The following is a 13,857-nucleotide window of genomic DNA, read 5'->3' as shown; positions in this document are numbered from 1 at the left end:
ATCTAGTGTTGCTATAACAGAAATGACATAAGTGGATGGCTTTAACAAACAGCAGTTTATTCTCTCACAGTTTAGGAGGCTAGAAGTTTGAATTGAGGGCGCTAGCTCCACAGGAATGCTTTCTCTCTCTGTCAGCTCTGAGGCACGGTCCTTGTCTTCAATCTTCCCCTCATCTAGGAGCTTCTCAGTGCAGGGACCCCAAGTCCAAAAGATGTGCTCTGCTCCTGGCTCTTCTTGCTTGGTGGTAATGAGGTCCCTCTCTTCTCTGCTTGATTCTCTCTTTTATATCTCAGAAGAGATTGACTCAAGATACAGCCTAGTCGTATAAATTCTGTCCCACCTCATTAACTAACTGCCTCTAACCCTGCCTGATTAACATCATAAAAAAACGAAAAATCTATTACCATGGAGTCGATTCCGACTCATAGTGACCCTACAGGACAGAGTCAAACTGCCCCACAGAGTTTTCAAGGTGCACCTGGTAGATTCAAACTGCCGACATTTTGGTTAGCAGCTGTAGCTCTTAACCACTACACCACCAGGGTTTCCATTAACATCATAACCCAAAACCAAATCCAGTGCCATCGAGTCGATTCTGACTCATAGTGACACTACAGGACAGAGCAGAACTGCCCCGTAGAGTTTCCAAGAAGCACCTGGTGAATTCGAACTGCGGCCCTTTGGTTAGCAGCTGTAGCACTTAACCACTACACCACCAGGGTTTCCATTAACATCATAAAAAAAAAAAACATAGAGGTTAGGATTTACAACACATACAATAACCACAACAGATCACAAAATGGAGGACAACCACACAATAAAGGGAATCATGGCCTAGTCAAGCTGACACACATTTTGGGGGGACACAATTCATTCCATAACATACAGGATACCCCAAAGGGTTCATAACGACCAGGGGATACACTTTATAGGTCATGATGTGCATGAACGCGTGGCTGAGAATGAAGTACAATGACATTACTACCCGCCCTACAACCCCTAGGCTGAGGGCCTGGTGGAAAGGAAGAACGGTGTCCTGAAAACAACAAATTCAAATGCTTACAGGCAAGGTTTCCCCAGCAGAGTGGACCAAGGTGCTTCCTGAGGCTTTCAGGTTGATAAATTCGGTTCCCACTGGGGCTTTAGCCCCCGTATGCCAGACTCTCCAGCAATGATCCAAGTGACGTCACAGACTCCGGAAGCGTATCTACCAAGGTTGTTGCTAGAACAAAACAGCATGGTCCTCCAGACATCCTAGGACCTGGTGCCAGGAAGTGTAACTATCTATTGGCACCTGTCGTGGGTCACCCCACCTGGGTGGATTGGTTACTTCGTCCCTCTGGAGGCAGAGGAACTAATCCGCCTAACGTGGGAACCCACCATCCTACTGCATGGAGGGCCTCAGCAATCACACCTCTCACGGAAGGAAACGACGGCTATACCACGAGAGATTGAAGTGGGTCTCCTTTTCTGGCATATAGCAAAATGGGTACCTTTACTCATAAACTCTCAGGTGACCTCCCCAGGGCAGCAAGTATGGTCTACTTAACCAGGGAAAATCCCTAAAGCAGCCACTGTTCTCACTACCCGAGGGGAAGCCACTAGCGTGAACGTAATAGAAGGGGAAGATTTGTACTTACTAAACATTTGTCTTTTGGACCACAGGTATGGCCTACCCTGCATTCTTCCTTTCTGGGGTGCCAGCCTCTTCCTAGAGTGGGCACAACAAAAGCAGCTGCTGGGTCTGTGGACTACTCTTCTCAAGTGCCAAAGGCATGCCTTGGACTGTGGAGCCCTTGACCAGAACGAATTGTGCAGCCCTCTAGCTGGCATGGCGTTCTTTTCCTGGGTATAGCGATTATCTGCTGTGTTTGTCTGCACTGCTTGTGTGGTCTGTGCCTCCAGTTACAGCAAGGCTTTCTATCCTTACAGTGAAACCTCCTTTCAGGGCCCTCAGGGACTTTGCAGAAGAGGGGGATTGCACAGATTATAAGAGCCTCGAGGATTGGGCTGAAGGGAAAAACAAGCTTTGCAAGGCCAAACATGGCTGCCCTCACGCTTTTCGTTAGCTCACTGCTGTTTATGTTAGTTCACTGCTGTTTGACAAGGCCCTGTTATGTGACCTCGCTAAGGCAGTCTTGTACAACCCTCTGGCATGGAGCCACCTTTGTCCTTGACTACTATAAAACCTTCACCAACCCTGCTGCTGGGCGAGAAGGTCTGCCTTGGTCCTCCTGCTGCCAGGGACCGCCACCTCGGTATGTTGTTGTTAGGTGCCGTCCAGTCTATTCCAACCCACAGCGATTATATGTACAACAGAATGAAACACCGGTCCTACACCATCCTCACAATCATTATGCTTAAGTCCATTGTTGCAGCCACTGTATCTCTTTGAGGGTCTTCTTCTTTTTCACTGACCGTCTACTTTACCAAGGACGATGCCCTTCTCCAGCAACTGGTCCCCCCGATAACACATTCAAAGTATGTGAGACAAAGTCTCACCGTCCTTGCGACCAAGGAGCATTCTGGCTATAATTCTTCTAAGACAGATTTGTGCAGTCTTCTGGCAGTCCATCGTATATTCAATATTCTTCACCAACATCATACTTCAAAGGCATCAATCCTTCTTTGGTCTTCCTTATTCATTGTCCACCTTTCCCATGCATATGAGGTGATTGAAAATACCACGGCTTGGATCAGGCACACCTTAGTCTCCAAACTGACATCTTTGATTTTTAACACTTTCAAGAAGCCTTTTGCAGCAGATTTTCCCAATGCAATGTGTCATTTGACTTCTTGACTGCTGCTTCCATGGGCAGTGATTGTGGATCCAAGTAAAATGAAATGCTTGATCACTTCAATATTTTCTCTGTTTATCACAATGTTGCTTATTGGTCCAGTTTTGAGGATTTTTGTTTTCTTTATGTTAATGTGTAATCCATACTGAAGGCTGTAATCTTTGATCTTCATCAGTAAATGCTTCAAGTCTTCTTCACTTTCAGCAAGGAAGTTTGTGTCATCTGCATATTACAGGTTGTTAATGAGTCTTCCTCCAACCCTGATACACATTCTTCTTCATATAGTCCAGCTTCTTGGATTATTTGCTCAGCATACAGATTGAATAAGTATGGTGAAAGGATACAACCCTGACACATACATTTCCTGACTTTAAACCATGCAGTATCCCCTTGTACTGTTTGAATGACTACCTCTTGGTCTATATACAGGTTCTTCTTGAGCACAATTAAACATTCTGGAATTTCCATTCTTTTCAAAGTGTCATAGTTATCTTATGCTGCTATAACAGAAATATCATCAGTGAATGACTTTAACAAAGAGAAATTTATTCTCTCACAGTTTTGTTTTGTTTTTTTTTTTTTTAGGAGACTAGAAATCCAAATTCAGGGCGCCAGCTCTAGTAGAAGGCTTTCACTGTCAGTTCTGGGGGGAAGATCCTTATCATCAACCTTCTCCTGGTCTAAGAGCTTCTTAGCGCAAGGGCCCACACTCTGCTCCTGGCTCTGCTTTCTTGGTGATAGGAGGCCCCTCTGTCTCTCTGCTTGATTCTCTCTTTTATATCTCATTAACATAACTGCCTGTAATCCTGCCTCATTAACATCATAAAACCTTCATTGCTGTTGAGTGGATTCTCACTCATAGTGACCCTATAGGACAGAGTAGAACTGCCCCATAGAGTTTCCAAGGAGCTGCTGGTAGATTCAAACTGCCAACCTTTTGGTTAGCAGCCAAACACTTAACCATTGTGCCACCAGGTCTCCATTGACATCATAGAGGTAGGATTTATAACATGTAGGAAAACCACATCAGATGACAAAATGGTGAACAATTACACAATACTAGGAATCATGGCCTAGCCAAGTTGACATACATTTTGGGGGGACATAATCCAATCCATAACACAATGTTATCCATAATCTGTTATGATCCACACAGTCGAATGCCTTTGCATAGTCAATAAAACACCAGTAAACATCTTTCTGGTATTCTCTGCTTTTAGCCAAGATTCATCTGACATCAGCAATGGTATCCCTTGTTCCACGGCCTCTTCTGAATCCTGCTTGAACTTCTGGCAGTTCCCTGTCAATGTATTGCTGCAACTGCTTTTGAATGATCTTCAGCAAACTTTTACTTGTGTGGGATATTAATGATATTGTTCAATAAAGTCTGCATTCTGTTGGATCACCTTTCTTTGGAACGGCACATAATGGATCCTTTCCAGTTGTTTGGCCAGGTAGCTATCTTCCAAATTTCTTGACATAGATGAGTTACCGCCTCCAGTGCTGCATTCATTTGTTGGAACATCTCAACTGTTATTTTGTCAATTCCCGGAACCTTGTTTCTCACCATTGCCTTCAGTGATGCTTGGACTTCTTCCTTCAGTACCATCGGTTCTTGATCATACACTACCTCCTGAAATGGTTGAATGTCGGCCAATTCATTTTGGTACAGTGACTCTGTGTGTAAATACGTAAATCTTGGTATGTAAATCTCCCTAATAATAAACTCCTTTGCTGCCACACTGGAGTTGTCCACCTCTTTCTTTGGTCTCTCAGCATTCTCCAATTTTGGAGGCAAATTTCAAGTTACTGGTCCATGCCTGGAAAGAGTCAGACAGGAGCCCCTTGGGGAAAACTAGACCCACTCTTCACTTTTCAGATGAGGTAGCTGAGGCCCAGGCAAGTGCAGAGATTTACCGAAGATCACACTACAAGGCAGGTGCAGAGGGACACTAGGCAACGTACGGCTCTCTGCCTTGCCCATTAATTTCCCAGTGAAGAGGGAGAGATGTGCTTGGTGGCCTTCTTAAGGCAGAGCTGGGCCAAAGCTGGGGTGAGGGAGTCACTGGAGGCTAGTCTCAACTCAAAGAGTTTTCTCCCTACAGAAATTTCCCACAGCCTAAGGTGCTGCCCAGAGAGTAGAGAGTGGGCTCCCCATCCTGGGAGGCATGTGAGCAGCAAGCAAGGTCCAGAGTCCTGGCAGAGTCCTCCCTCCCTCATTCCTAGTCAGGCAATCTGGGTGTCCACCATCCTGCCCTACCCCCATCCCCTGACCCTCCTTCCCCCAGGGCCCTCCTTCCCCCAGTGCGTCCACAATCCCCTTGGCCAGGACTGGGAAGTGGTGATGGAGCAGGCTAGGTAAAGCACAGGCTGCTGTTCTAACCATGTCTACCCCTAAGGCCTGGCCGCTGGGTGAGGGTTGGAGGGCCCAGGCAGGCTTGATGAGGCTGAAGCAAGCTGGGGCAGGGCTGAGGGTAGCATGAGTCAGACCAGGCTGTCTTCTGTTCCCAGGGAGGATAAACCCAGGCCCAAGGAGGAGGGAGAGGCTGCTGGGGGCTCCAAGGAGAGGGAAATCCTTTTTTTCACCAGGAATCAGACCAGGCAAGGCTGTCTGGAGGAAGCATGGTGTTTGAAGGCCCTGAGATCTGGAAGGGATCACAGCAGGAACTATTTCCTGACTTTAAGGCCAACTAGCCAGTCACTTCTTGAGGATTCATAGAGAAGGGGCAATTATATCTACCTCCAAGGGTATTTCGAGGATTAAATAAAATAACTGAAAGAATATCATCCACACACCATTGATTTGCACTCAATGCATTTTCATTAATTCAGATGTAGATACATTTAGGCTGGGCCCAGGGCGATGAATGGGGTCGGGCAGAGGAATAGCTTGAGCAAAGGTCTGGAAGTGCAGAGAGGGGTGACTCCCCCCCGCCATCCCGCCCCAGTTACAGAACAGTGAGAAACCCGCCAGACTAGGCAGAAGTGGGAGGGGAGCTCAAGGACTGGATCAGAGTGAAACTCTGGAGAAGCGACCTACACCTTCCCACCAGGAAGGTGGAGCTGCCGCAGGTAGAAGTGTAGACTTGGTAGTGAGAAGCTCAGGACGTTCCCGTCGAATCTCTTTTTGTGTGTGAGGCGGAAGGAGAGGCAGTGAGCTTTGCGAAGGGATCAGGTTTGAAACAGCCCGGAAAGGACTAGAAAACGACTAAAAAAAAAAAAAAGGAAAGTGAAATCTCGCTGCTTTACCTGTCCAGGGCTCCGCAGGCTGGGAAGGTCGGCCAGTAGAGGGCGCAAGAGCCGCGTTCCTCCAAGCGCTGTGGAAGGAGGGGCGGGGGCGCAGGGCGGAGCATAGAAGAGCAGGGCCACCGAGACGGCGGGGGCAGGTGGAGGGGCGTGCCTGGGGCGGGTCAGCTGGAAAAGTGAGGGCGGGAGGGGACGTGTCACAAAGGGTGGGGTTTCTATAGCGGCGAGGGGCGGGTTAGAGGACAGTCAAAACTGGACCTGCCGCAAGGAGATGAGAGGGGGCGTGGCAAAAGCAGGGCCGGACTGTTGGGGAGCGATGGGCGGGCAGGGGGCGCGACCACCGAATAATTAGCTCAGAGGGGGCGTGACCTGGGCGGTGCAGGGAGCAGTGAGCGCACAGGTCTGCCCGCGGGGCCCTGGGCCCCTCCCATAGCCGAGTCCCGCCCCTTTCCCGGCCGGGAAAGTGTTTCTGCGAGTACCTGAGTATCGGTGTGTACGAGTCTATGGGTCCCAAGTTGCCATGTTGGTGCCCTTAGGGCAGTGGGTGTTTCCGCGCGAATGCAGTTAAACTGTGCTAGGTGCGCCGCCCTGACTGTGTGTCCGCATAGCTGACCAAGCACAGAGCTTGCAAGTGTCCGAGCGAGTCCCTGGAGGGCAGCTCGGCCCACTGGGATCCCAAGGGGCTTATCTGGAGGTTCGCTTTGGTAGGCCAGCGCCCAGGCAGTCTTGTTCCTCCTTCGGCTCCTCCCCGCTTTCCTCCCTCCCCCTGGTTCCCAGCGCGCGCCTGGAGCCCACCCCCTCTTTTCAGCGCGAAGCCCCGCCCCCCGCCCCCTTTTCTCTGCCACAAAGTTATTTGCAACAAAAGGGAGTGAAAAGCTAGCAGCCAAGGGGGGGCGGTGGGAGCCGGAGCGGGAGCGCGAGGGGAGGCAGGCAGGCCGGCGGGCGCCGAGCCGAGGAACGGAGCGCGGGATCCCGCCTGGGCCCGGACAGGCCGCGATGCCCCGGGTCCCGTCGACTGAGGCGGGGGCCGGGCCCGGGGGTCGGCGCTGAGGCGGGAGGGGCCGCAGGGGATGGAGCCGCCGCCGCCCGCGGCCGCAGAAACTTGAGCTGGGGTGAATAAACCTCTGCACAGATCTCTGCACCCTGCCCCCAGAGCCGCCGCGCGCCGCGGGTGCAGGAACGCAGGCCTTCGGACCGCCGCCGCTGCGCTCCTTCGGGGCGGGAGCGCAGGGGGGGTTGGCCGCGGCTCCCCGAGGCCAGCCCCCCCGCAGTGAGTGCCGCCACTATGGCGGACGGGGCGCCCCGGCCCCCGCTTTATCGCAGCGTCTCTTTCAAGCTCCTGGAGCGCTGGAGCGGCGGACCCGGGCGGAGGGAGGAGGAGGTCGCGGACACCCCCGGGCTACGGCGCCGCGCCTCGTGCCGGCCCTCCGCCGCCGGCCCGGGCCAGCCCTCCCGGCGCGTGTCCAAGCTGGCGTCGGGGCCCCCGGCCACCCCTGCGCAGCCGCGCCAGCTCCGCAGCCTCTCGCCGTCGGTGCGCCAGCTCTCCCGGCGCTTCGACGCGCCTCGTCTCAACGACGACTCAGCCGAGGCCCGGGACGGAGGCGTCTCCCCAGGGGCCGTGGAAGAAGCGGCCGAGGTCGCCGCGCGAGGGGCCTGGCCCAGCGTCACCGAGATGCGCAAGCTCTTCGGCGGCCCTGGCTCCCGGCGGCCCTGCGCCGACTCTGAGGCCCTGGGGACGCCCAGCCCCGACGGTGCAGCATGGGAGCCCCAGACCCGAGAGCCCCGGCAGCCGCCGACGCCACCTCCTCGAACGTGCTTCCCCCTGGCCGGCCTGCGTTCAGTGCGGCCGCTCCCCGGGCCGGGGGTCGAGGGGAGGAGGCGGCAGCAGCAACAGGAGCGGGCTCAGCGTCCGGCGGATGGTTTACATTCTTGGCATAGCTTCTCCCTACCGCAGGCCGGGGCCCGGGCCTCCTGCTCCTCCTCCTCCTCCATCGCCTCCTCCTATCCTGTCAGCCGCAGCCGGGCTGCCAGCTCCAGCGAGGAGGAAGAGGAGGCCCCGCCGCCGACAACGACGACGACCGGGGCTCAGAATCCAGCCTACCACGGCGGCCACTCTTCGGGCAGTGACGAGGACCGAGACGGTGAGGGCAGCCACCGCTGGGGAGGGAGGCAGGGGCCCACGCCTGGAAATGTCCGCTTGGGACGTGACTGCAGCCTGGACCGTGATGGGTTAAGTCTGGGCAGCATGGACTCTGCAGGGGGAGCCAGGAGGAGCCCTGAGCCACCAACATCTCCAAGAGCCCCTAGCGAGGAGGGATCCCGGGAGTGGGGTACTGGCACACCACCCTGCACCCTAGGCCCCCAGGAGGGTCTGCGGCCCATGCCGGACGCTGTGGGGGGAGCTTTCCGAGTGGCCAAGGTGAGCTTTCCCGCATACTTGGCCAGCCCAGCAGGCTCCCGTGGCAGCAGTCGTTATTCCAGTACGGAGACTCTCAAGGATGAGGACCTGTGGTCTTCCCGGGGTTTGGGGGGCTGGGGTGTGTACCGCTCCCCTAGCTTTGGAGCCGGGGAAGGGCTCCTCCTGCGGTCCCAGGCTCGAACCCGTGCCAGGGGACCTGTGGGCACCATGAGGGCATTGAGGGATGGAGGATTGGAGCTGGATAAGAACCGGCAGCGGAAGTCTCTGTCAAACCCAGATATTGCCTCGGAGACCCTGACACTGCTCAGTTTCCTGCGCTCAGACCTTTCAGAGCTGAGGATCCGCAAGGCTGGCCGGCATCCTGGGGACCCTGAGAGTGACCCTTTGGATGGCAGAGACTCACCAACAGCAGGTGGCCCTGTGGGGCAACTTGGGCCCATGCCTGACCCAGTCCCAGCATCACCTGGAACCCGCCCCACACTCAAGGATTTGACAGCCACCTTGCGCAGGGCAAAGTCATTTACCTGCTCTGAGAAGCCCATGGCCTGCCGCCTGCCCCGGGCCAGTACTCTGAAGCCCAGCTCTTCTGAGCTCCTGCTGGCAGGCTCTGGTTCCGAGGAGGATCCACTACCCCTCGTTGTCCAGGATCAGTATGTACAGGAGGCCCGTCAGGTATTTGAAAAGATCCAGCGCATGGGCGCCCAGCAGGATGATGGAAGCAATGCCCCCCCTGGGAGCCCTGACTGGGCAGGGGACGTGACGAGGGGGCAGCGGTCCCAGGAGGAGCTCTCAGGCCCTGAGTCCAGCCTGACAGATGAGGGCATTGGGGCGGACCCTGAGCCTCCTGTTTCAACATTGTGCAGCCTGGGTTCCGCAGGGGTATGGCGACCCCTTTCCTCATCTTCTGCCCAGACCAACCACCATGGCTCTGGGACAGGGGACAGTCTGGGTGGGTGGGCCCTCGTGTCCCCTGAGGCCCCTCCCACGCCAGGTACCATCCGCCGGCGACGCAAAGTCCCGCCTTCAGGCCCTGGTGGGACTGAACTGAGCAATGGGGAGGCAGGTGAGGCCTACAGGTCTCTGAGTGACCCGATTCCACAGCGCCACCGAACTGCCACCTCTGAGGAGCCCTCTGGGTTCTCTGTGGACAGCAACCTCTTGGGCTCACTGGGCCCCAAGACAGGGCTTCCAGTGGCCCCAGCTGTGGATGAGGGCCTGACCAGTGGTCATAGTGACTGGTCTGTGGGCAGTGAAGAGAGTAAGGGATACCAGGACGTTATTCAGAGCATTGTCCAGGGGCCTGGTGCCTTGGGGCGTGTGGTAGACGACAGGACTGCTGGCAAAGCCCCCAAGAAGAAATCTCTGAGTGACCCCAGCCGCCGTGGGGAGCTAGCTGGGCCTGGATTCGAGGGCCCTGGAGGGGAGCCCATCCGAGAGGTCGAGCTCGTGCTGCCTCCATCCAGCAGTGAGCCCATCCTTGCAGAGGAACGGGCAGAGCCCCAAGAGCTCAGTCCCGCCAGGGGACGGGCACAGTCTGAGAGGGCCCTGCCTGAGGCCCCACCTGCCCCTGCCACTGCCCACTGTGGTTTCCACCTTGACCCTAAGTTGGCTGACATTCTGTCCCCACGGCTCATCCGCCGAGGCTCCAAGAAGCGCCCAGCCCGGAGCAGCCACCAAGAACTGCGGAGAGAGGAGGGCCATCAGGACCAGACTGGCAGCCTGTCTCGGGCCCGGCCCACCTCCAAACATGTTCGCCATGCCAGTGTGCCCGCCACCTTCACACCTATTGTGATGCCTGAGCCACCCACCTCCGTTCGCCCCCCTGTGGCTGTGCCAGAGCCCATGGGCTTCCCTGCACGAACCCACCCCGCCTTGCAGGCACCATCACTCGAGGATGTCACTAAACAGTATATGCTGACCCTCCATTCGGGTGAGGTCCCTGCCCCAGGGCCTGTGGACATGCCCTGCTTGGCTCGGCTTTCACCGCCCTCTGACGAGGCCAAACCCCCTGAGGCTGCCCGGGCTCCACATGAGCCTGCCCCAGCCAGCAAGTGCTGCAGCAAGCCACAAGTGGTGAGTCGTTTGTGAGGGGCCTTCAGTGGGGTGGGGCGGAGTGGGGCCAAGGGAGGTCCATATGCACCGACTTCGGCAGGAGGAGCCCTTTGAGTGCACTCATTGGGCAGGTGCCCAGATCTGAGGGTGCTTATCTGGTCCTGCAAGTACCCAGGCAGTTTTAAGAGTGTTAATGACACAGGGCTCCTGTCTGTTCAGTCCCAAGGCTTCAGGCTTCGGCTGGTGCTAATATCAAAAGTTCTTGTCTACTCCAAGGTATTCTGGGTGCTAATTACAAAGGATTCTTATCTAGTCTTTTAGGTGTTTCTCAGAGACTGGTTTTAGAAATTCCTACCTGGTTCTTCACTGTAAATACAACAGGGCATATGAGAGTCATGGAACCTAGCTGAATGAAGCTCAGTCTTCCCTGTCCCCCCCCCACCCCCGACTCCCCAGCCTCACTAAACTATTGGTCAGACCCCTTGTAGGATGTTTGGGCTCTAGGGCCCAGAGTTGGCATAGGTTTGCCTCATGTGGCCTTCCTGTGGCAGGTCAGAATGTGGGTCTGTTCCTGGGCCCAAGAACATTTGGGAGGTCCAGGGCGTTACTTAGTCCAGTAGACAAGGGGGCTCAGAGCTCTAACCCCACCTCTGTCCCTGACTTGCTTTGTGACATTGGTGAGGCCCTGGATTTTCTCTTTGACTCAGTTTCCCCATCTCTAAAACCAGGGGGTTGTAGACAAGGTGGTGCCTGTGTTTCTATCCAGGTGGTCCTGCACAGATTTGGGGAAAGTCTGTGGGCTTGAGTTGGGGCTCAAAGCCTTGGGGGCTGAGGCCTGCCAGAGGCTTTTCCAATTAAAATGGGGGTCTTCTAGCAGAAGGCAGGGGCAGAGAGGGGACCACTGAGGCTGAGGGGCCTTTGGAATGGTTGCGGTGAATCTCGCCCCTTCAGGTGGGGCTGCTTCTATAGGTGAGGGTGGAACCCCTGGTCTCTCACAGCTCTGCCTGCTTGCATCTTCTCCCCAGCCCCGCCCCCTTCCTGGTGACTCTGAAATGCTTCCCCTACCTGTTCCAGCCCCTACCTGGGCCCCAAGATCTCACCGTCCCTGAGGCCCCCACTTCTGTGTTCTGTCTTCAGCCATCATCGGAGTCTAGGCTGTGGGTTCAGAAGGGTTCTAGGCAGCATGGTGCCCTGGAACCTGGGTTTGAGGCTAGATTCTAGGCTCTGGGTTCTGGGCTGAGCGCAGAGATGATGGCTGCAGGGATGATGGCCAGGAGATTTCCACCACTGCCTGCGCTCCCGCTGTGTTTGCTGCTGTGTGAGGAGCCTGGAAACTCTAAACCCTGGACTAATTTGGTCACTCCCTGTTCCCAGCGCTCTCACGGCCCCTCTGAACTCTCTCCCTCTTTGTTTCTTTCTCCTTGTCTATTTCCTCCCGGTCCTGGCTCTGCTGTCTCCCACTGAGGTTGCAGAGGGAGTTGGTGGGTGGAGAAGAGGGTGCATTTTGGATCTGTCCTTCCTTCTGAGACCTTGGTAGGGCAGCTGGGTGCCCCTAAACTCCAGTGCCTGTTCTGTCTTGGAAGACAGGGGTTGGGGAGGCAGAAGAGAGGGTGAGAGCAAGGGTAGCTCCTGCCAGGGGTTTGCTCCCCAACTTCTTTTGCCATGTAAATACCTCCTCTGGGAGCCCTGAAGGTTCAACTCGGAGATAGGGAAGGGGTGAACTAAAGAACTTAGGGAGACTTGCAGGGTACTCCTAAGAAGAGGCATTGAGACCCAAAGAAAAGGTGAGAGCCTTTACAGAACATGATGTGACTCCTGTCCCCATCTGCTGTCACGTTCTTCCTGTCCCTCCCCTTTCCCCTTGAGAGAAGCTTAGCCCCACCCCTACTCCCATGGGACAAATCTGCCCAGAACACTGGCTTCCCTCTACCCTGAACAGAGGCTTTTTCCGGCCTCCAAGCCTTTGCCCACTCCAGTCCTCCCACTGTTCCCAGGCGCAGCTCCACATCCCTTATTACCCTTTAGGGAGAGAATCCATGTGTCCTGTAATTAGAAGAATAGGGTTTGAGCCACTGCTCCAGCTCTGTGTGGCTTAGGGTCAGTCACATCACTGCTCTATGCCTAAACTTTCCCTTCTGTAAAATAGGGGTATGGTCTCTGCCTGGTCTCAGACTCCTGTACGAAGAGTGGGTGGGGTGAGGCGCCAGGCCCCAGTTGTTTCTCAGTGACCAGGGAAAGGCTTGGCCCCACCTCTTCTGTCCCCTTCCACCCCCCCACTAGGTTTCTGGACACAGAGCTGGCACATGGGGCCCCAGTACAACCTGGTGGACTTGAGTAGGCTCAAAAGAGATTTCCCCATTCCCTGATCCCTGCCTGCTCATAAAGCCTGGAAGTTCTCCCATCTGCTAGCCTAGATCCCTCCTGTTGTCCCCTTCCTTCTGGCTCCTGGAGATGGGGAGCAGCTGTTCGCCCCCTTACCGGCCTCCATGGAGGAGACAATGTTCCCTTGTTTTGGCTCTGGGGTTCCAGTCACGCTCCCTGGGCTGTGGGTGGAAATGGCATGGCGCGGGCTCCAGAATAAGAAGGAAAGAGAAGAGGCTGTCACACTCTGCTGATGGTGCCGAAACCAATGGGAACCTAGCCAGGGGCTGATAGGAGAGACTTCAGGTTGAGGGGACCCCCCTGGCCCAATTCTGGGCTGTGGGGAGTCACTCAGACTCAGGCTTCTCCTAGCCCAGAATGCCCTTATTCACCCATTATGTGGTGTTACCCCATTGTTGGGAGGCCTGAGTTCCAGGCCTGGTTCTGCCCCGACTCCCTCTGAGACCTGGACGTGGTCCTCTCTTTGGGCCTCTGTTTTCCCATCTGTACGGTGGGAGGTTAGACTGCCTGGTCTTTGAGGCTCTGCAGGAAGGACCTGACCCATCCTGCAGGGTGGTTGAAAGAAATAGGAGAGGTCAGGGGTTTGGCTGGAGCAGAAGGAAAAGAAGGGCTGCTCTGTGCCAACAGCCGTAAAAACCTAGAAGCCCCGGGAATGCAGGATAGCTCATGGTTCATTTATTCTGTGAACACCTGCTTGCATGGGGGGTGAGGAGGTGAAGGCTGTCTGAGCTTCCCTGCTCCCGCCCACACGTCTTATTATGTCCACTTAGGAGCACAATAGCCAAGATGATCAGTAGCTCTTCACTTCAGGGCTTCCCCCAACCTGGCCTTAAAGTACAAGTCTTGTGGTCTTCGGAACCTTTATACCCATTTGACAGATGTAAAAACTGTAGCCCAGAAATAAGAAGTGGCTTGTCCCTCAGAATCATAGATGGACTAACTCACAGAACTTTAGCATAA

General features: G+C 55.1%; 1 protein-coding gene across 2 annotated transcripts in view; it reads left to right on the top strand.

Moving 5' to 3' along the window:
• Window positions 1-6,912: 6,912 nt before the first annotated feature.
• Window positions 6,913-13,857, top strand: part of ARHGEF17 (Rho guanine nucleotide exchange factor 17) — a 65,433-nt gene continuing 58,488 nt past the window's right edge. Inside the window, exons 1-2 of one of the 2 annotated variants that reach the window (XM_049889902.1) lie at window positions 6,913-8,185; window positions 8,741-10,536. In XM_049889902.1, the coding sequence (XP_049745859.1) occupies window positions 7,330-8,185; window positions 8,741-10,536 (2,652 nt within the window). In that variant the 5' untranslated portion in view covers window positions 6,913-7,329. Of the gene's footprint in view, window positions 10,537-13,857 lie in introns of both variants that reach the window. The other variant, XM_049889901.1, reaches the window with a different exon arrangement.

This window comes from Elephas maximus, chromosome 7 (genome assembly GCF_024166365.1).
Source record: "Elephas maximus indicus isolate mEleMax1 chromosome 7, mEleMax1 primary haplotype, whole genome shotgun sequence".
Classification (NCBI taxonomy): Eukaryota; Metazoa; Chordata; class Mammalia; order Proboscidea; family Elephantidae; genus Elephas; species Elephas maximus.
This window is presented reverse-complemented; position numbering and strand designations above follow the sequence as displayed.